The sequence below is a fragment of the Molothrus aeneus genome, chromosome 4, assembly GCF_037042795.1.
Source record: "Molothrus aeneus isolate 106 chromosome 4, BPBGC_Maene_1.0, whole genome shotgun sequence".
Lineage (NCBI taxonomy): Eukaryota > Metazoa > Chordata > Aves > Passeriformes > Icteridae > Molothrus > Molothrus aeneus.
The window spans coordinates 31,269,419-31,292,130 of NC_089649.1; the positions used below are offsets into that span (position 1 = coordinate 31,269,419).

Consider the following 22,712-nt stretch of genomic DNA (forward strand, 5'->3'; position numbering starts at 1 on the left):
GAGTTTTCAGTTTTTCATTTTTTTCTTCATTTCTCTAGGTTATTCAACAGAGAAATGAGGAGTGTGACCACATTCAATTTTTAATTGAAGAAAAAGAATCTAAAGAAGAGGACTACTATGAGGACCTTGACAGATTTGAAGAAAATGGTACCCAAGAGTCTCGCATCAGTCCCTACACTTTCTGCAAGGCATTTCCTTTCCACATCATATTTGACAGAGATCTGGTGGTCACACAATGTGGCAATGCTATATACAGAGTCCTTCCACAGGTTAGATGATTCTTATGCATGGATAGCGATAGAAAATTCATAATGATAGATGCTTCACAGGTTAATTATAAAGATGAATAAAACAGATTTAGGATTCTCTGTCTGAACAGCATTCCAATGTAACTGTATAATATTTACTAAATTGTGCTTCTCTTGTTAGAAAAAGAACTTGAAAATAACCTAATTCTATAACAGCTTTTTTACTTCTGGTCATGTACATATGCAGTAAGAGAATAATTTGAAAACCTTGTGATTCAGTGGAGAGATGCATAAATTCTATTCAGTATTGTCATCTAATAAAATGGAAAATAATTACTCTATGTATATTTTTATTATAAATCATAACAGTTGGGGTTTTTTCCTTTTTTCTGTTTTTTAATATTCTAGCTGCAGCCAGGAAATTGCAGTCTGCTGTCAGTTTTCTCCTTGGTCCGGCCTCATATTGATATTAGCTTCCATGGGATCCTCTCCCATATCAATACAGTCTTCGTACTGAGGACTAAGGTAACTAGAGAATATTTTCCCAGTTTTTCTTTTAGGAAGTGTGCTTTGGAGAGATAGAAGTGCAGAAAGCTCAGAAGTCTTCAGAGAAAATTCTCTGTAGTATGCCCAGACCTTTTTGAGTCTTGAGCCAAGAGTGAGTCACAGGTATGAATTTGTGAATAGCTATTAAGCAGAATGTTTTATAGGAACAGTGAAGGAAACACACTTCATGCATGATGCCTGCTCTGCAAGGGGCCAGTCTAGTTTGTGTGTTGTATCAAAGCACATCTAGAGAGGTGATTACATTTACTTCATAAGAGTGTGGGAGAAAAATATAAAATATGTTCTTGCTTGGGCTCCCTATGTTCATACAAAGGTCTGTGTCCTGTTCTCTAAAGAGGGCAGGAGACAAGGTGTGTGATATGAGCAGATGCAGTGTGTAGGGTAACACTTACTACATCAAGGAGCCTGTTTATTTAAAGAAAACTGTACCTGAGAGACACCAGCATGATTTCTTAGAGATGATCCCAGGCACAGATAGAACTTCACAGAACAGGCAGTACTATTGTCAAAACTATTGTTAAGGAGGAATGTGGAAAACAAAGAGTTACAAACATGAATGTAAAGAAAGATACCATGCTTTGTGTCTTCAAGGTAGCAAATAATTGTATTAAATTATAGACAGTGCATGGTGTTCAAACGAGAAGTTAATCAGGGCTTAATGTAAGCTGTAAGTCTATTCCAAATATTCTGACTGCCTTTGTAGTGAATGCACTTACAGACTAGGCCTGGTGCATAACACACCATTGCCCTTACACAGTGGTGGATTTTCATCACCAGGAGGGGCTGTTGGATGTGGAAAAGTTGGAGTGTGAAGATGAACTGACTGGCACAGAAATCAGCTGCTTACGCCTGAAAGGGCAAATGATCTACTTGCCTGAAGCAGACAGCATTCTCTTTCTTTGTTCACCAAGGTACTTCAAACCTAGAGAGTTCTATGATACTGATTTTCATTTTACAATTCCTAATTTTAAGAACACTTATGAGAGTAGTACTACAGAGACTAATTGGTTCAAGTATTGATTTAATTGGTTTTGATGTGTTTATATTAAAAGAGGTAGGAGCATTTAAACATTGAAACTTGGCCGAGTACTAAATACTCAGTATAAACATTGGCTTGCTCTGGCCCAGTTTGTACAAATGGTTATTCCTCATATTCCTGTTTTTTTAGCAAGTTTTATCTTTTGTTTTTTACTCTGAGAATGCTAAGAAATGTGACAATTATTTGTTTTTCTGTGTGGATTCATGTATTTTTGCAGTAGTTTTAATGTAATAGATTGGTGATAAAGAAGTGGTTGGAATGGAGGATTGAATGGAAAGATTCTTTACATAATCTCACTTTGTGTGCTGAAGTACATGCATTTGATATGCTCATGGAACTCTTTGTGAGAATTCTGTATTTAAACACAAAAATCAAGAGCTGTGGGTTAAAATGAATGATCACAAATAAGGTGTTTCCTAGAAGGGGTATTTTGTACAGATCATCACAAGTTCAGAAGCTTCATCTTTCTACTGTTATTCAGCAGACTGCTGTTTATTTGAGTTTTAAACGCTCCTTTGGCAAGTTCCATTTTACCCATATTATTGTATATTTCTCTGCTTTGCAGTGTGATGAACTTGGATGATTTAACCAGGAGAGGTTTATATCTGAGTGATATCCCATTGCATGATGCTACCCGTGATCTGGTTCTTTTGGGAGAGCAGTTCCGAGAGGAATATAAACTGACCCAGGAGCTTGAAATCCTCACCGACCGACTGCAGCACACACTGCGTGCACTGGAGGATGAAAAGAAAAAGACAGACACGTAAGAACCAAATCCCAGTTTTGGGCTGAAACACTCAGAGCAATATATTATTTATAGCTACCTTCTTTAAAGAATAACAGAATCTTGTAAGGAATAGCAGAGATAATCAGGACTGGTAATTTTGGAGACGAGAAAGAACATTTAATAGGGTATTTCTTTATTTAGATTGTCAAATGTCACCCACAGTCTAGGCCATTATATGCCGAGATGTTTTGATGGCTCCCTCCCTGACAAGAAAAGTCATAAAAAATGAGCTGACAATTAATTTTTACTTGTGAATTACCTAAAATTTTGGAAACTTACATGCAGTCACTGTAGCAAAGGTGAATTTGATGAATGCCCAAGTGCTGTTATTTGACAGAGTTCAGTAAACCAACTTTTGTCTTTCTGGCACAGGATGATAGAACAGAAATCCATATCTTATAAACCTTGAAAACAGTTTGTGTAAAGCTGAAACTTTGGAATAACTTAATGCTATGAATTTGATGTTGTAGTTACTTGTAGAAATGAATTTGGGTTTATCTAGGTATATGTACATAAAAATAACACGTAACAGTAAGTGTGCATTGGGCCCCAAATACTGTACTACAGATAACTATAAAGTCAATTTCAAAAGTCATTAGTCTATGGCATTTCAGCTCAACAATGACTGGCAAATTAAAATAAAGCTTTTGTGAAAAGTAGCATGGAGTTCATGATTGACTCCTATTTATAAAACACAGTCTCATCTCTGTATTAATTCTATTGATAGATATGTTTTTTTCTGTAATGGAAATTATTTTAAAAATACTTGAAAGGGATGGACAGGAGAAACAGAGAAAACAAAGCCTAAGAAGTATTTTTTCTCTTCATTCCTGTTGGCTTACTTTATAAAGTCATTTTATCTTCAGGAATTCTTGCCTTCATGGCAGCTGCTGGAACAGATAGTGTCACTTACTGTGTGATGTGCCAAAAGTATTCACTAATTATAACTCAAGTAGTGAACTTGCCAAAAATGCAACTAATGAGGGATTGTGCAGGAGGCTGATGTTCAAGATTTGTGAAACAGTCAGAGATCTTCAGGAGGGAAATGGACCTTAAGATAAGAGTTAGATAGTTGAAGAAAGACACATGAGAATAGGGTGAATTTCTGTGTGTGTGATTGGATTTTATTTGCATAATTTATAATATGAACAAGTGTTAATACATCATATAGACTACTTTTAAAAAGACACTCTAGACCCTAAAAACAGCATGCTCAATAGAGGGGAAGCATTTAGAAATGCATTAATTGATCAGAGATGGAAAACTGTTTGATCTCTTCATGGTCTTTTTTGCAGTTTTTATGGTTCTATGAGAAAAACCATATTATATGAGCTGAGGATGTGGCAGAAAGAAGTAAAAATGATCCAAGGCACTACTAACAAATCATGTCAGAAGAATTAATAACATGTCTCATTTTGTTGATAATTTAGATGTATATTCATGTGTTTGAAATGGTATGCTGATGTAGATCACTTCCTGTTTTCCAAATAACATACTCTTCAGTAAACACCTTTTCTATTGCTTGTTGATGGTAGGAGTGTGTTATAAACGCTGTGGGGGGTAGGAAGTTCATATGTGAAGAGTGCTGCTGTAAACACCTTTCTCTAGATTCTCTTTTTTCACTTTTGCCTTTCTTTCCTTGCCTGTGTAGGTTGCTGTACTCTGTTCTGCCACCATCAGTGGCAAATGAGCTGAGACACAAGCGCCCTGTTCCAGCCAAGCGCTACGACAACGTCACCATTCTCTTCAGTGGCATTGTGGGATTCAATGCCTTTTGTAGCAAACATGCCTCTGGAGAGGGAGCCATGAAAATTGTCAATCTTTTAAATGATCTTTACACAAGATTTGATATTCTGACTGATTCACGAAGGAATCCATTTGTTTATAAGGTAAAAATAAGATTTCTGAAGTATCAAATCTGTTACTTTTCTATAATTTACTATGGTAAATTACAAAAACAAAACTTCATAGCATTAAGCTATTGCAAAATCCAATCTTCTTGGATTTTAGGCTTTTAAAAAAAACAACTTATGTTCTCAGTCTGAACTGTTTTACCTGATGTTAGATAGCTACAGAAGAGTATTTTGGTTATCTCTAAATGTCTGAAGGAACAGAAAGTGCTAAGTTCTCATAATGATTTCTGCAGTCACCCATTAGGTGGACATATAAATGTACTTCCACATTTAGCTGATGTGAACTCATACAAGCCATTTGTGGTTCTTCTGACCTTGTGCTTTAAGTTTTTCAGTTCTGTTCCTGGGTCTTCTAATTGTAAATTATGACTTACTATTCAGTTACTCAATGTGAATTTCATTCCTTCATTCACTTCAGGAGTGAGGTGTAGGTGCAAATGTGGCTGGTAGCAGGAAGGGACAGAGATAGATACATATGCATCCCATAAATATGTATATGTGTTTGCTTGTGTGTTTATATCTATGAGGTTCATTCCTAGGTCTTGCTAGAACTGAATTTTGTGTCCTGTACCATGTGAATTAAGAGTGTGAGTCAGAACAAACATAGAGCTCAGTTTCATTTAGAAGACACCAGAAGAGAGACTCAGGTTTACACAATCACAGTCATTGTAAGTTGCTACATTGTGGGATTATGATAAATCACCTTCAACAACAAGCAGAGATGACAGTAATTAGGGTGATTTGAAGGAAAGGGAAAGGGAAGTCTTTCAGAGGACAAGCAGTCTTGAAGCACTACATCAATTCTAGTACTCTAAACACCGTAATAATGAAGTAATTGAAAATTATCTGTCTTGATAGGTGGAAACAGTTGGGGACAAGTATATGACAGTGAGTGGTCTGCCAGAGCCTTGCATGCATCATGCACGATCTATCTGCCACCTGGCTTTGGATATGATGGAAATTGCAGGCCAAGTTCAAGTAGATGGTGAGCCTGTACAGGTTAGTAAATGTGGGCTTGAATGAAAACCCCTTCTTTGAGAGCATGATAATGTTTTTGGATAAGATAATGCTCTAGTCACAGTCCATGCAGGGGGTGGGCCTTGTTACAGTGTAGGTTTTGAGACTGATATATACAAATAATATGAGAAGTCATATGTAGCTGTGATGTGTCCAGTTCTCAGACCTTAAAATGCTTATTGTGCTTTAAAGGGTAAAGGACTTATTTAGGTCCACATCATTTATGTCTTTTTTCTGATAATTTCAATATAATCAGTGAATTCCTATTGTGCATCAAGTATAATCTGTTGAGTCTTATTCAACTCAAGGAGTAGAAAAATAATATTCCCTCCCTGATATTTTTCATCATGCCTCAGATCCTTATGTCTGAATGGCACATTAATGCATTAAAAAGAGAACTGCAGTTCCATAGACAGGTGCAGCAATGATTGCTGACACCAGTGTATATTAGTGGAATTTCACTCATTGTGGGACTTTCTGGAGATGCTGTAGCACTGATACAGAACTGGGCAAGCAGCATTGACTGTCCTCATCAGAAGGCTGTGAGCAGAAAATGATTAATGCATATGCAATGCATATTTCTATTTACATGAATGCTGCTGTTCTATCACCTAGCTTAGAGCTCTGTACTTCACTTTGTCATGGAGCAAAGCAGTGAGAAGGTTTGATTTGGGGCTTTACAGTAACTGTAATGTGCTACTAGAATGAGCTTGTCCAAACCTCTGTCCTATCTCTTGACCTCCTGAATACAAAATACCATGATTTTTCCTTTGAGAAATATCTTTTTTTCTTGACCTGTGCCATCCTTTTCTGCACCTTCTGAGCAGTCATTAAACACAGACCTGCAGAGTATGCCTCTCTGCCCACCTCTTTTTTTATTTTCACAGTACATAATAACAGCAGGGTGGAAGCTGGAAAATTACGGAGTTTGATTGTTCACATGGAAGGCAGAGGCATGACACTGTACTAAAGTTAAAAAACAAAGAAGTGACAAAACCCACAAAATGCAAGGCTTTGAACAAGCAGGAGTAGCACTTTGGAAAAATAAGCTCTAGTAGATATAAATAGCATGTTGCCTATGTTTAGTCAGAGGCATCAGATTAATTACGTTCCTTTTGAATATTCAGACCTAATTTTTTCTCTCTAAAGATAACCATAGGAATCCATACTGGTGAGGTAGTCACGGGTGTCATAGGTCAGAGGATGCCACGGTACTGTCTCTTTGGAAACACAGTCAATCTTACAAGCAGAACAGAAACTACTGGAGAAAAGGGAAAGATCAATGTCTCTGAATATACTTACAGGTGAGTGATGTATTATTTTTATTGGTATTGACATCTTAAAATAAATCACTTTGTCAGCATACCATAAAGGTTTTTTTGGAGTTGAAAGTGACAGTCCTGCAACCATTATTTAAGTATGTGAGTTCTCATGAAGCTATATGGCAAACTGCATTATGATACACAGTTGTTGGTCTGCAAATTTAATAATGATGTAGAGATGGAGTTGAATCTTTTGGTAGTCTGCTCACATACATGTAGCATATTTAATATTTTGCATAGTTTGTGGCATGCATGCAAAGTCCATTCATTTACATGTTTTCTCTTTCAATTTCAGGTGTCTTATGACACCAGAAAATTCAGATCCTCAGTTCCACCTGGAGTACAGAGGTCCAGTTTCTATGAAGGGCAAAAAAGAACCAATGCAGGTTTGGTTTTTGTCCAGAAAGAGTACAGAGACAGAGGTATGAGTAACTAGAGTGTAATTTTGTTTTTTTCCAAACATAAACATTAAAAAATTAATCTAAACTATGGAGATACATTTACATTTGCAAAACTAAATGTTCCACAGAAAAAAAATGACGACTTTTGTGCAACACTCTTTCATTAACACATTTATTATCTTGACAGTACTTGAAAATCCTTGATTATTTGTCTTTGCAGTTTGTGCAGTTCCTGAAAGAGTACTTTTGATTTCAAAAAGTCCTTGAGGGAATGCCAAGTGTTTAAATATTTATATCTCCCTCTTACAGATTTCTGCACTGTACTAGATTTTGCTATATAATGTCGGTTTCTGTTTAGCTGACATGCCTGGTTACCAGTACTTCAAAATTTGCCATTTGCTTTCTTGCAGTGAGTGAAAAAATGTGCTTTCAAATCTTTAGGCAACAGTCAAACAACTATTTGCAAGCAGGTTCACACCTGATGTGTGTGGTGGTCTCTTAACCCCAGATGGCCCCTCCTTGTTCAGACACTGTTGCATGGCAGAGGTCCTGCTTTAGAAATACACAGGTGAAAACTACTTCTTGTATATGGCATATCAGCCTAAGCTGTCTTCTCAAAATGAGGTGAGGCAGAGCTCTTCAAGCACTGGGGGACCTTTAAGCTTATGCCTCAGTTTCAGAATTCTGGGCATGTATTATCCAGAATTTCAGTAAAAGCCAATGAGATCTAGACTCAAAGTGTGCTACAGACTTAGACAATGAGGTTACAGTATGCCAGCTGCTTTGCCATAGCTGAGCAGGTGCATACAATCCATCCAACATGTCAACAGGAAGAAAAAAAAAAGATAAAAGTAATTTACATAGCTTGAATTTTGCCCTGAAGAGTAAAAAGAATGAGTTTTCTACTATGTATTTAAACTTAAAAACACCCTTGACTAAAATAATGAAAGTCATCAGTCACCTTGGCTGAAATAATTCTTGTAAGTCAGAGGAACTTAGTTATGTGTCTGAATGCTCATGTACTTCTGAAAGTGTAATTTAGGCTCTTAAGCTGTTTAGGCTTTTTAGGAGATCTAATCCAGATTTATTACCACTGGTACACAAGTATATGAATATTGACTTTTTAATGGTAACTCCCAGTATTAACCCTCTGGACTTTAGCTCTGCATTTTAATTCTGTATTTGAATATATATTACTTACAATTATATTCTGGGTGCCACTTTTGAGAATACTTTTCTATTCTTATTCTACAGTATGATAACTTCACATGGCTACCATTATTTAAAATCTGTTGTTGTATTTAAAATACATTTTAATTAAACACCTTTCACTTTTTTTCTGCCTTATAAATGTCCTATCATTTGTTTCAAGACACACTATAATTTTAAATGTAAATTTCAGAGAGGTACTGAGTCAGATGGGTATTTTCCTTGTTTCAGCCCAACATATGTTTAGTATGAATATAAGGTTCAGGTAGTTTAGGACTTCCAGAGATATTGTACAACAGCTGGTTTTCTTAATCCTCACAGCAGTCCTGAGAGACACTTGCTGATACTATTATCCAGTAATGGAGCTTTGTAGAGGGACACATGGAGGTAGGAATAAACCTGACTGAGAAATATTGTGAGCCTGATTTTCAGGAGCATTTAAGACTCACAGTTTAAGCACACTGAAAAAGCCTTTCTAATTTTGTTAGTTTTTGTTAATTTTGAAATTCAGATATAGACGTAATTCTCAGAGACAGAAGGACTTCTCCCAGGACAGGTATCTCTTCAAAATTGTACTAAGTTTGGGAGCATAGGAGAATAGAAAAATACACTGATGTGATGATGTGAACTGATAATCATTTTGTCAGAAGTGATTTTGAAAAGTGAAAGAGTATATTCCTCTAACCTTTTGATTCTTTTCCACTGCCTGCACAATTTTATCTGTCCATACACAGAAAATGCACAACATTTTATTCCTTTAAGATTTTCTGAACTATTTCTCCCGTGAACGTACTCTTTATGTTTTTTTCTGGCACTTTATAGGCTGTGCCAAAAGCAGAAATCAGATAATCAACTTTAAAGCAATCACTTTGCTTTATGCACACATGTAGTCTTGGTTTTCTTTCCAGAATTTTTTTCAGAATGCTAATGTATTATTGTGTGGAGGGCCATTTATTGTTATGTACAGGGGGACTGTAGATGACAATAAATAAGGGCATGTTTAAATATATTCAGAAACTATATGGTAAACTTCATGATAGGCCACTGCAGAATATTGCAAGAAATTGCATATAGAAGTAAGCATGAAAATATTTCCTAAATCATCCTGAAGACACTTCTGCTAATTATGCTTTTACTGTGAAGTTTTCTAGCTCCAGTATCTTCAATCTAGGATCGATGCACATTAGTGATGTATTTCTCTTTTCATTATATCCATTGGAGAGTTATTAGCTCAGCATTTCAAATCTATCAGCATATTTTACTCTGAAGACCATTAATAAGGACATGGTGAGGAAAAAGGACAGAATGTTTACAGATGCCATAAGAGATGTGAAACCAAGGGTAAAAATACACTGTTTCTCTACTAGGCCAGTAGAAAATGATAGGGCTGAAGCAGCTCAGCATGCCTCAAACTTGATTCTTGGGTTGACATCTCTAATATCAGTCCCCATGAGCGGCAGTTACTTCTGAAGAAAGACCTAATTTACAAGAATAAGTGTTGATTTGGAGTGCTGCTCCTTCACCTTTTTTCTCTGATATCTCTTCCATGATACCAGTACAGCAATAAGTAGAATTGCATCAGAAATACACATACAACAAAGCAACTGTGACCAATTATTCATTTTGCATCTGCTTGTTTGCATAAAATTAATTATTAGTCTTCATTATTTTGAGGTTCAACTGAAGTTTCTCTCTCGAGAAACAGATTTGTTGTAAAAAATAAATCTTGCCAAGAACCTCAGATGTATGACTGCAATTTTACTCCCTCTCCAGTTTTTTATATCTCTCTCTTCTGCCCTGTTCCCACATTACTGGTGGGAACAAATTGAAATATTTCAGGCAGAGCTGGTAGTTCACCAGGACATGTAGGAATTGTTTCATTCCTACATACAATAGATATGAAAGAAATACATGCACTACCTATGCTTTTTGGTTTTCTTTAGTTTTTACTATTTACTGATACTGGTTGCAAGTTGTAAAATGTATTTTGTCGCTGCATTAACCCACCATGTTGTTGCTTCAAAGAAAATTCCTTACTTCTCAAATTCTGCTTCCATGCTCTCAAGGAAACAAAGCAAGATGCTTTCTGAGCTGAGGGAAGAGGAAGAGGACGCTGAATAGGGTGCAATACTGTCTCCAAGTAGGGTGCCAGGCAGTAAGGTTATGTTATGGATGTTCTTTTACATTGTATCTCCCATTGCCATGTGCAGTACCATTGTCTTTTGCCCTACTTCTCAAGTCATACCATTTTTCTCCAGGCTTGCTTGCTAATTTTTTGTCCTTATTGTTGGTACTGTTATACCTTTGCTATGAGCATGTATTTCAAGCTTTCCTTTTTTTGATATGCATTTTTGCATGTCAGTCACGTGACCATTCCTACCACCAGAAAATGTTGAATGAAACCATGTAGTATGCACGCCACAGCTAACCACTTCAATCTGATGCTTCACATCTTCATCTTCATCTCTGAAGTACTGTGGTTATGTGAATTGATGACATTTCTTGAAAGATAGATATTTCAGTTGATAGGCAGGACAATGAACCTAAGGAATGATATTTTAAAAAAACCTAAAACAGCATTAGGAAAATTATTGCATATATGGTATCACATTTAGTTCTGCTATTACCATGCTTCTCATTCATTTTGTGAATAATATTTGATGCTCTGTAAATGCCCGGTTAGAAAAAGGTTTCTCATTTGATATCATCCTGCATTTTCTCTTTGTGGACACTATAAACATCTTCTGTATTGGAAGGGGGCAGCTGTTTTTCTGATACTGCCATTTGAAGCATGTGCCAATGTACTTCTACTGAAATACTGTTCACTTGCAATGTGTTTCTCATTGATTTATATAAACTAAATTAAATTGTCATATTAGTAATAGATTGCTGGACAATTTTTAGACCACTCGTAGTGCATTGATTCTCATCTGATGTAGCCCGTGGAGTTGGAAGGCATGCTGCTGGGACATGGTTGATACAGTTGCCTTTTGGTGTGGTCTCTCTAATTTCAGAAATGATCTTATTTTAGTCCTTGAGAGGACCTGGTAATATTCTAGGAATCATGACATAATTTAGGGATGTAAAGCTTGGAAAGGGTCATAGTGTGTTTCATCAGCCGATACAGTTAGTAAAAGTGAACAAGTTGTCAGATGCATAGACCTTCCTCACTTTAATATATTGTGCATTTTTATGTGAATAGTATCTGTTATTATCTGACTGATCATTTCTGAATATTTGCATTATAAAATAGAATAGTGCAATTACTTTGTGTATAAAAATTGTCTATATCTAGTATATCTTATTAGCACAGAATATATATGTATAAATGTTTCATGTTAATGTGCAAAAGAAATTGCAATAAATTATTTTTTCCATGGACTTCTAGAAATCTTGTGATTTTCTTTTGGTAGAAAACTTTATTTCGTTGCTTGATAAAAAAAAAAGTATTTTCTCCATTAAATAATTTGCAGTTCATATTTAAATAAATTGTTGAGGCATTGTTCCAATGTTTGCAAATGTCCAAGTGTCTCACATATTCAGGGTAATGGATCACATCCTCATATTAAAGTAGTGTTCAAAATGTTGAGGTTAATGCTTCAAAAATAGTAGATGAAGTGACAAAAATGTATAAAACCTTCCTTTGAAACCCTTGGGCAATATTTAACAATCAAACATTAGTAGCTGTATGCTTTGAGCAGGATGTACATTAGTGACCCAAGCTTTAGGAATGGGAAAGGAAGGGAGGAAACCTCATATTTTCTTCCCCATCATCTCACTGCTGGACAGCAACACACCCCAAGACATCATCAGAGGTTGCCCTCTCTCAGACAGGTCCACAGCAGCAATGTGGACTGATCAAGTTGTTCAAGCTTACAAAAACTTTATGGTGACTTTGAAAGACTTGGAGTTTGTGACAGCTGTGGTTGTGTATTGATATAATTCATATGCAAATGGTTCTGAAGAAACTGAAGTTCTGTATCACACTTCAAGCTGGTGGAAGATTGCATGCCAGAAAAACTTAAATAATGCTCTGGGTTTATATTGTATCTTCTTAATGATTTCAAAATATTAAAGCTCCCATTAGGCTACTTTGTAACATAACCAGTTTCTTAAAGCACAGAATAATAGCTCATATTGTGTTCATGTAAGAGCTTTTTATCTCAGTACAGTTTAGGCACTTACCCACTTCTGTTACTAAAACTGGTCTCCACTTAAATGCTGCATTCAACTACTAAATTTACAGTTTGGTTAAATATTACTCTCAGCTAACAGTTAAACACTTCTGAAGGTATTTAGTTCTTTTATGTGTGTTCTACTGCCTCTTTTATTTAACTATAATGATTTGCTTTTTCAATAGAAGCTCTCTAGCTGAAACATGAGGCAGAGTAATCATCAAAGTCTGTTTCAAAGGTCTTTATAAATGTATTTTATTCTGGTATTTTTTGTTTGAAAAAGAAAAACTGGAACAAGGAGAAAAAAGGGGAGATCAGCCATGAAATTGCAAATTATGGAATACTTAGTTGTTTAGAATCTCCTGGATCTTATGCATTCCTGTGAAATCAGACAGGCAAGGGAAATTGATTTTCAGTGGTGTTTGTGCTTTGGCTATGCAGGGGACTCTGTGACTCTACTCCTGTCTTCAAGTGGGCACTGCAGCTGGCTTCCAAACTGCTGGGTCAGTCCTTGGTAGGAACAACCTCTGGGGACATAACTTCATGTTTGATTTCTTTTTAAAACAGAATGATAAACAATGGATGAGATGCTCATTTGGATATCTGCTTACAGGATTACCACAAAAATGTCTTTAGTGAAAGGGTAGTCAGGCACTGGAATGGGCTGCCCAAGGAATCACCATCCCTGGAAGTGTTCAAAAGGCAAATAGAGGCAGCACTTGGGAATGTGGTTTAACAGTGAACACAGCAGTGCTAAGTTAACAGTTGGACTCAATGGTCTTAAGAGTTGTTTTCCAAACCAGGATTCTCTGTAAAGGCAATCCTCTAGGAGGGACACATGAAGACAAAACTGATAAGGTTATGTGAGATTTTTTTTTAATGACTTGGTTGCAGTGTTTGAGATGGTAGTGCAAATCACATCTGGTTGGTTCCAAGCTCACTTTTGAAAGACTATCACAGGCACAAGAAGGAAACAGGAAGGAATGTGCTAGGATCTGATATGAATGGGTGCTGCTGGAGGCCCCAGAGCCTTTGCTTTGAACAAACCTCTAGTAAAATCTAAAGCTAATCAATGAGTGTGCTGCAGGCAGTTGTGCACTACAATGTACATTCTTGTACTCTGCAGTGTCTATGGCCTTGTCAGCAACACCTCTCTCCAGGGAGCCAGAGCAAGGTCTGAGGCATCTGTATCCTAAAATGTGTTTTTTCATTCACCATGTAGACAGGTCAACACTTTACTGTATTGTCACAAACTGTATAATGGTTATTCCATGCATTTCTAGAGCCATCAAATATTATTTAAAAAAAAAAAAGTCGGGTCATGAGATTCTAGCACTGTGAGAACTTGAAGAGAATTTAGTATTTATGTTCTCCAGGCAGTCAGCATACTGGTACAAATGGAATCTTTTGGGCAAGTATAAATTAACTTTGCCAGTCACTGTGTTGGCTTATCATAGCCTAAGTAAAGGGAAGTGATTGGACTTATAGTCCTGTTTTATTTTAACAAGACTTTATTTTTCACTATAACAAGATCCTTTCTTTCCTGGAGACAGTCTGAAACTCTTGCTATTTCATGCACCGACCTGACCATGGGAGGGGGAGCAAGTAATAAGCCAGTAAACAGAACTGTGCTAATGTAACTGCAAAAAAACCCCAAAACCACAAAAACAACAAAAACCCCCAAAACCAGAACAAAACAAAAAAAGAACTAAAAAGAGGTTCCATTCCCCAATCTATAGCTGCACATATACATGGCACTGAGTTTTTTTCTACTGTCTGTCTGACTTGGGGTGAGACTTTGGAAAAACTGCAACAACACATGCTGTCTCTACCAATTAATTCTTTGTTATTAACAGGAAAAAGCTAATGTTCAGTTTCATCACAATCAACGGGTCTTTTTGCCAATATAACTGTTTTGGAATGTGAAAACAATATTGTGATTATTATTCTGGGATGAAGATGTGGGATCTCTGTTTATAAGTGTTTTGTTCCAGACTGTTCCCCATATCAGCACTCACATAGGCATTGTTTTCCAGAGGTGATTATCTAATACAGATTCAACACCACAGAGCAGCTGTGCTTTCAAGGGCAGCAATTTTGTGGGCTGAGGATCTATCTGTTCATATGCTAGGCAGCTCTGGCAGGAAACCCGTGTGCCTTTTTGTATTGTAGCTTGTCAGGGTCATTCTAGCCTTTAACAACTGATTTTACACTTTCATAAATGTGCTGTCCTGTCTAGTGCTCTAAAAAGTGACTTGTGATTAAAATGACAGAACTTAGCTGAGCCCCAGCAAAAGGCTAAAAATGTTCACAGTTCCTAGCTGGTGTTAATCATAATCCTGAACTGGAGACCAATTAAGCCAATTGTCCTTGAGCCTTTGTTTAAAAATAAAACCAAATAATACCTCCCACAAAAACGACAAGGCCATAGTTTTCAGATAAGGAGTAAAAGTCTTTCAGTATTGCTGCCTTCAGCCCCTGTGTTAGTATGAGCCCAGTGCTCTAATGAAGTATATGAAAAATAAACCATCTTCATAAATCACACTGAAATATGCAGTGTATTAGGTGAAGAAATGCACATCTATTCCTTACAAGTCCTAAACACTGGGTCTAACGTTTCTGGAAAGAAAAGACAGCTTGTTACCCCTTGTTATTTATCCAGATATTTTGTGCAAGTCAACTTAATAAATATAAGCTTTCCTACACATAAATAGGATGTTTCTGTGTTCAGAAACAATCTATTTAAAAAAAACCCAACAAACTCATATAAGGAGATTGAAATGTAAGTATTCTTTTTCCACAGAGGGCATAGTGAAGCATTCAGAGCTTCAACTACCTGTACAAGAAATCCAAGCCTCACTTTCTGTCACATTATGTATGTGTTTCTGGTCAGTTTTGTAATGATCTAGGGGATAAGAAACTTGCCCACAAAATAAGGATTCATGCCTTTTCACACAGCCTTTCCCATGTCATCTTACCCTTCAGGCTTTATAGATGCATGTGTATATACACAGACACACATTTGAGTGCTGCACACTCTTGCATAGAGTATCATGAGTGGTGTACAGACTGCAAATTCTAAAGTCAGCAGCTGTTGGAAGAACTTGTTTTCCTGAGGTTCTCAATTCTCCAAAGGAAGACCATGGAAATAACTGCTGTTTTGCTTTCATCACTGGAAAAAAAGAAAGATCAATTTCTTTATACAGATAAGTATTTATTTTGAAAGCAATTGCTTCTTTCCATTGCTCATTTTATAAGTCTGAAAGGAGAGGCTGTCTGGGCAAAAGGGCTGGGGTTAATGATAACATTTCTATCTTTATGAGAGACTCAATCTCAATTTTCACTTGAACCTTATTTTCCAAACCATGCTGCATAGCTGTCAAGGAACACTGTCCATCCTTTTAGTTCATTGGTTTTGTTTTTACTAAGTGCTAAATTTTCACCTTACCCTTGACTGCCCCTGGCACCCTGAAGAAAATCAAACTCCTTTTCCTTCTTGACTGCTGACTCTGCTTTGGACTTCAAAAGTCAGTCCAATATTTGTGGTTGTTTCATTTATTACTGGTGCTATTGATGCTACCCAAAACCCATAGATCATGTAGCTCATTACATTTTAGTTCAGGAATACACAAATCAGATGTTTTGTCTCTGATGGATGTGTCAGTACTTTGAATTGTAACATCTCTCATGTGTAAAAGCAGGTAACATAAACTACAATTTTAAATGAAGATATAATATTCCAACATCTAACCTAAGACATTGTTACAATGGCACACACCTTTGGTAACATTTTGGTAAGGATTATGTAACAACAGTGTTGTTTCTTCAGTTCAAGAAAAGAAGTTCAACTTTGCCCAAGCAGCACTCAGCATTCCTGTAGCTACATTTACATAAGGCTCTTAGAAGGAAAGCATCCTAGAAACAACTAAAGGTTGCTCCATCATAGGAGGTCATATTTGAAGAGATGATTTGTTGAAACCATTAAGAATTACAAAGCAAAGATACCACAGGTATACAAAGACAGACAGGTCTTTCTAAACATTCAAATTCATCATTCATGTGTAGTTTCTCATACAAAGATTTTTGGGGCATTTCTGTTTGCATTACTGATTTTATTGCCCCATGAATGTGAAGGCCCATGGCAAGTGTAACACTGCTGCAAAAAAAAAAAAAGTATCTGGTCAATTAATTAAGTGCTTGAAAAAGCTCATCAGCACTTTAGGAGTGGCTTCTGTTGTAGAGTGCTCACTTTTCTGCTAGGACCTCCTGCTGCAGAGTAGTCCATTTTACACATCTCTTTTTGTACCTTATGTTCATTTTCTCTATAGCTCTCTGGTAAATACACAGGAAAATTTCTGTTGAGACAAGTGCTACTGAAAGTGTCTCTGAATTGAAGACAGGAATGAAAAATACTTGCAAATCAGGAAGAACTAATATATTATTTCCAGGCTGTTGCTTATACCTGGAGTATGCCAAAATTCCCTGCATCTGCTTTTATTCTGTTCTGCAGTTCTGCAGCCTTCAAACTACTTCCATTGTTAATTATGAGGATGTGGACAAACTGGAAGGACTGATGTTAAAGTCTTTTCTTCTTTCCCTCATCTGTTTCTGCAACATTTCCCCTTCTATGCATCTCAGTTATGCAGATTTGAACTTTGGGTTGCTTTATTTATCAGAGTTGTTTTACTTGCTCAGTCAAGTGCTTGAAAACATCCACAGGTCATTAGAGTTACTAATTGCAGTCACTGGGTCAGGTTGGAACATCTCCTGCTCCTAAAAATAAACAAGCAGGAAAGCTACCTGCTTGTGGAAAAACAAAAAGCAGCTTTATTCTGGCTGATATGCAAGTGGGTGAATTCCATCAGTGCACAGCTTGGTGCAAAAAAAATTAGTAGTAATCAGTGGAACAGGATTCTGAGTGGGAAATTAGGCTATGAAAGGAATTGTCCCCACCCACCAGCACACAGATTAGTCAGGCAATAACTTTAAGCACTGCCATGGCTTTTTCAACTCTGCTTCTTTCCTTCCTACAGAGGCAAGTGGAGCAGATAATCAGGAGGGTGAAGAAAAGGAGACTTGTTGCTTCCTGAGCACCAGGCCTCATTTGGGCTTTCATTTTCTGGACACTTGCACAAGCAGCAGCATTTGGGATGCACCTGCCTTGCCCTGGAGCAGAGGCAGTGTTGCTCTGTGGGTGCAGGAGACCTGGGCAAGCTGCTGGAGGCCCAAGTCCTTGCTGAGGACTTTATCTTCCATCAGCATGGAAGATAAAGCATCCAAAGCATCCAAAGCAACAACAGTACCAGGCAATGCTGCTCCTTTTCCACTTTTAACAAGAAAAAAGAGAGACAGAATTTGGGCACTAACAGATTCTGTAAGCATGGCCAAAAGAATTGTTTTGGTTTATGGATCTGATAATGCCATCTGTTTTCTGTTCTGCTGTCCTTCACCTCCTTAGGGCAAATACTCATCTATTGATGCATGTGAACTGTGCATTCATTTTAATTACCAAGTCCTGTATATGCTTTATTTCATCAACCTTGCTCTTAGTCATACAAAAACAAATGCATGCATTCAGAATACATGATAGAAATCCATTCCACTCGTAGCTTTCTCAGCAGGAGAGCCATTCTGTTCAGCTGATTGCTGAACAATCTCAGAAATTAACCCTCAACTTCTTTCTGCTGATTATTTGAAGGTGGAAAGCTTTTGAGTAACATAGTATTTATAAATCAAGACAAGGAGACTGAAAAAAAAAGTAGTCAAACTTTGACTTTGATGTAATCCCAGAGAATTTTGCTAGCTAACCACTATTGCATAGTTTTTTGTTAATGACATTCATATTGGTAAGTAGCAGTTGCATATTTTCCTTACAGGGCATCCTGGGTCTGGTCTTGATATCATGTAAATTACTGATCAGTTTGTGGACTTGTTTATATTCTTTATTAAGGCAAAAATGTCAGAATTATGCAGTTGAATTCAGAACTATATTTGTTGACTTTACATTGTGAGAATGTGATGAGTGTTTTATGTAGGGGTTAATTAATGGAGTTGAAGAGCTTAATTCCATTGCTGGGTGCAAATTCAGTAGAAGATTATACCTTTAGAAGGTTTATTTCCTGTTTGGCATTATGAAAGACACAGAGGTTGAGAAAGCAAAAATCCAGTGTTTCCCTTAGCACAGCAACTGTTTGGATCCTCAGCCCTCCTGATTTTCCTCAGAGATAGGAACTATACCATCATGAGGAATACCCTCTTCTTCAATTGGACCCTACTCCTTCCTCTTCCCTAAAGAGATGGTTTTCACCCTTGGATGCATCTTTGGAATTAAATACCATTACTAATTTGCTAATAATGTTCTTGATTTCCAGACAGAGTTTTCTGGCAATAGTTTCTTATTGGCTTATTGTACTAAAAACCTCCCATGGAGTCTGCAGAAACTGGCAATGCCAGCCAGTGAGAATTCAGCCATGTGTCAGCAATAAAGAATGAATAGATTGTTTCCAAATATAGATATAACTCTCATAATGCAGTATTTGCTAGTGTCACCAGCAGAGCTTATGTGGGTGAGTATTTTCTGGAGCAAACCCAAAAATGTCATCAAAACAACTGGGTGACAGGAAGTTGTTCTGTCCACATAACTCAAAAGCATTGTTTCTCCACCCTTCTTCATACATCAGGTGCAAAACCTCTTTGCCTTCACAAGGGAGGCTCAGGAAAAGTCATGTCTATCACATGACAGTGCTCTTGCTGTTCTCTGCTTGCTATTAAGGCCATTTGTTTTGAGACATTTAAGTTTTCTGTGCAAGAAGTAAGAATGAGAGAAAAGGTAGTTACCATTGCCTGCCTAACCACACTTTCTTATCTGACCATGTAAGGTGGCTTCCCAAACACACAGGTGCTTTGAATTGAGGAGCAAACCAGATGCCTTACAGTTTTCTAAAGCTGAAGGACCTTTGGAACAGGGTCTGTGAGGTACTTCATACAGCAGAGTCCTTGTCTGAACTGGAATACTGGAAAAAAAATAACAAGGAGCAACTTACGCTTCAGGATAAATGCATTCTCTAAAATCTGGTGCTGTAATGCACTTTATGACTTCACTTCTCTCAGGTATTTTTTTTTAGAATTATGTAGGTCTCTTAGTAACAGTATGGCCTTTAAAGAATTTTTTCCTCCTACTTGTTACTCTTTGCTTGACTTCCATGTTTAAACAGTGAGCAGCTTCTTATAATTAGTTTTAAAACAGACTTTTGTGATGTTTCTCCAGTTAAACAGGGCTTTTTTTCTCATACCTGGTTTGTTTCATGTAGGAAATTGTTTGCCATTTTTATTCATACATTGCTTAGATGTTTGGAGTAAAACAACCCCAGAAAATTCCATTTATTCAGGTTGCAGGAGAAGATTAAGATGTGATGCAGCACTTCCAGACTAGAGCATGCACAGTCTATAAGTGAACAGTATATTTACATGGGAATGGTCTGAAGTTGTTGGCATTTTAAGGTTGGAAAATTTCTCCTGAACTCTGGATCAAAGTGTGTAGCAAGTAATATGAGTCCTATGCAATGGGGTTAGAAATGTTTAGGTGTGATTCAGGATTAAACATGTAGCAGGCCAGGTGACCAACAGGAAAATATTCCTGGGCTAGTCCTATTGGGGAGGATTCACAGTAGGCCTTCTAAGTTTTGATGTTCTCTTTGTAGCTACTGTAGACAAAGACCTGTTGGTTACCCCAGGCAAAAGGGTAATATTACAATTCTTAGCTAAAGTTATTGGGAGTATCAGTTACGGAAACTGCATAAGAAATGAGTCATTGTTGTGGGAGGCATTTGGGTTCAGTTGAAAAACATCAGAAGAAAATTTTCATTTTTAATGAACTGTTTTTGCATGTTCTGTGGTATGTGTGCAGCCCTGACAAACCCACATTTTTTACAGCTTGTGCATGAGAGCATTCCTTGTTGTAACTGTTCCTATTTCTTATCTTCAGCTGATTCACAGTGTGTCAGGGGTAGATCAGGAATGGTCAAGTGTGTAATCATCAGTCCTGCCTTGCACACCTGTTTGCCAAGTTCTTAAATAGGTAGAAGTAGATAAGGGAACTCAGTGCTGTGCTGAGATTGATATCCACAAGGGACACAACCTGTGTTTATTTAGTGTTCATCTCTTTAACTCAAAATGACTGGCTAAGGGGAGAGTGGCTTTGAGTGTCACAAAATAGGCAGAAATACTAACAATTATAATATGGGCTATCAGCCTTTCCATTAAGGACCTTGGAGTGTACTGGAAGTGGTACTAAATTTTCTAAAGCTCAGGGTTATTTCTTTGAAAGTAACCCCCAAGAATTAGCAAGGCAAAACTAGATATGCATTTAACCGGGCTTCCTGTTGCAAAATGACATTCTTCTCTGGAGATAGAAGTGTTCTAGAATTTCACACGGGAAAGAATAGCTGTATGTGTGAACCTCTTTCTCCTAGTTTTGTGGAAGTAGTCCTGATGCCAAAAGATGCTAAAAATACTCAAAACAAAAACCACAAAACTCCACCACCTTGGGCATTTCTGTCCTGAGACAAGTGATGCGTGGGTGTTCCCTGTTTAAACATCAATTGTGTGTGTAGTGGGAAGAGCCATTTGGAAGTTTTTGTGTTCTAAAGAAGCTTTCCTTCTTGTGGTGATGCTTTTAGTGAGGAGTGAACAGAGGTGAGCATCTCCTGCTGGATAAAGGGACAGAGTGCAAGAGGGTTAACAATGCAGGATGGCCAAAAGCAACATGAACAAGATGTGATGCTAACCCTGGGTCTGCAGTGGTACCCTCGCCATACAGAATTTATCATTTATAACCCTGTCATGTTTCAACATTGCACAAATAATTAATATGGTACTAAATTGGAAATATTTCCTGTATCCTGAGTTTATTAAGCACACTGACTGCCAACACAAAAATGTCTTTAACTCTGGATACAGTTAGTATGACAAGATGTACTAATGTTTATAGCCTAATAAGGGATACTCACTTCTGTGTACAGAAGTATGAAGTTCTGGAAACACTTCATACTTTGAGAGACAGTGTGAGTGAAACAATATGGTTTCTGTTGGTCTGGGAGTTTTTAGAATTGCATGATCATGTTTGGATTTCCAAAATACTGAGCAACTGTGAGGCAATGTTTATTTGTAAGAAACTTGGCTGTTTCGTGCTGCCATGAGGTACTGCTCAGGTGAGGAAGCGTTCTTTTCTGAAGTTTTGCCAGCACCAGATTCACACACAGTGCAAACACTCATATACTCATATTTGGGCTAGGGTTTAGGCACAGCTAGCTACCTTCAAACTTGAGTGATTATATAGGGAAATACTTCCCCCCTCCCCCCCCATAGTTTCAGCTTAAAACAGTTGGTGAGGACAATTATTTTACCTTAACCAACACTTTCTTAAACAATGTTACATCAGCTGGCCTGTATAAGCTCCTTAAGAAATGCTTTGGTAGCTTATTTTGATGCAGAACGGGGATGGCTATATACTTTTGTTTGTTTGTTTGTTTTCCTCAGAAATCAATCTAAACATAGTGCTGCAAAGATGATGTCTCTGAAATAATGGCAGGTCTAAATAATGGCAGGTTTGTCAGGAGCTCCTTTGAAATATTTCCCCAGCTGATACATCATTAACCAGAGGGAAACAATATGACTTCACTTACTCTGAGAAATTCTCTAAGAAGTGCTGAAAAATCAACTGTGCAAGAGGAGCCTTGTGAACAGCAGCCTAAGGTAAGTGGGGCATCTACTGGTGAAATGTTGCAGTGAATTCATCTACACCATGAGAGTCTGCTCCAAATCCTTCTGTACAGGCCATTCTGTACATTCTACATTTTGCTGTGCCAAATAAGCAAGTGCCAAACCTGTTTCCTGAACTCTTTGGGGAAAAATGAAATTATTTCTTGAATAATTCCCTACTTTCTGGCACTCCTTTAGGGATATCTGCCATGTACATTGCAATAGCAGTATTGTGAGACAGTTAGAAGAAGGGAAATGAGCTAAAGAAGCTTGTC

General features: G+C 37.3%; 1 protein-coding gene across 1 annotated transcript in view; it reads left to right on the forward strand.

Annotated features, from left to right (window-relative positions):
- Positions 1 to 11,884, forward strand: part of GUCY1B1 (guanylate cyclase 1 soluble subunit beta 1) — a 42,055-nt gene extending 30,171 nt beyond the window's left edge. Inside the window, exons 6-14 of the mRNA XM_066548208.1 lie at positions 39 to 269; positions 657 to 773; positions 1,593 to 1,726; positions 2,420 to 2,617; positions 4,293 to 4,530; positions 5,413 to 5,553; positions 6,721 to 6,875; positions 7,189 to 7,315; positions 10,570 to 11,884. Coding sequence (XP_066404305.1) covers positions 39 to 269; positions 657 to 773; positions 1,593 to 1,726; positions 2,420 to 2,617; positions 4,293 to 4,530; positions 5,413 to 5,553; positions 6,721 to 6,875; positions 7,189 to 7,315; positions 10,570 to 10,593 — 1,365 coding nt within the window. The 3' untranslated portion in view covers positions 10,594 to 11,884. The remainder of the gene's footprint in view (positions 1 to 38; positions 270 to 656; positions 774 to 1,592; positions 1,727 to 2,419; positions 2,618 to 4,292; positions 4,531 to 5,412; positions 5,554 to 6,720; positions 6,876 to 7,188; positions 7,316 to 10,569) is intronic.
- Positions 11,885 to 22,712: the final 10,828 nt, after the last annotated feature.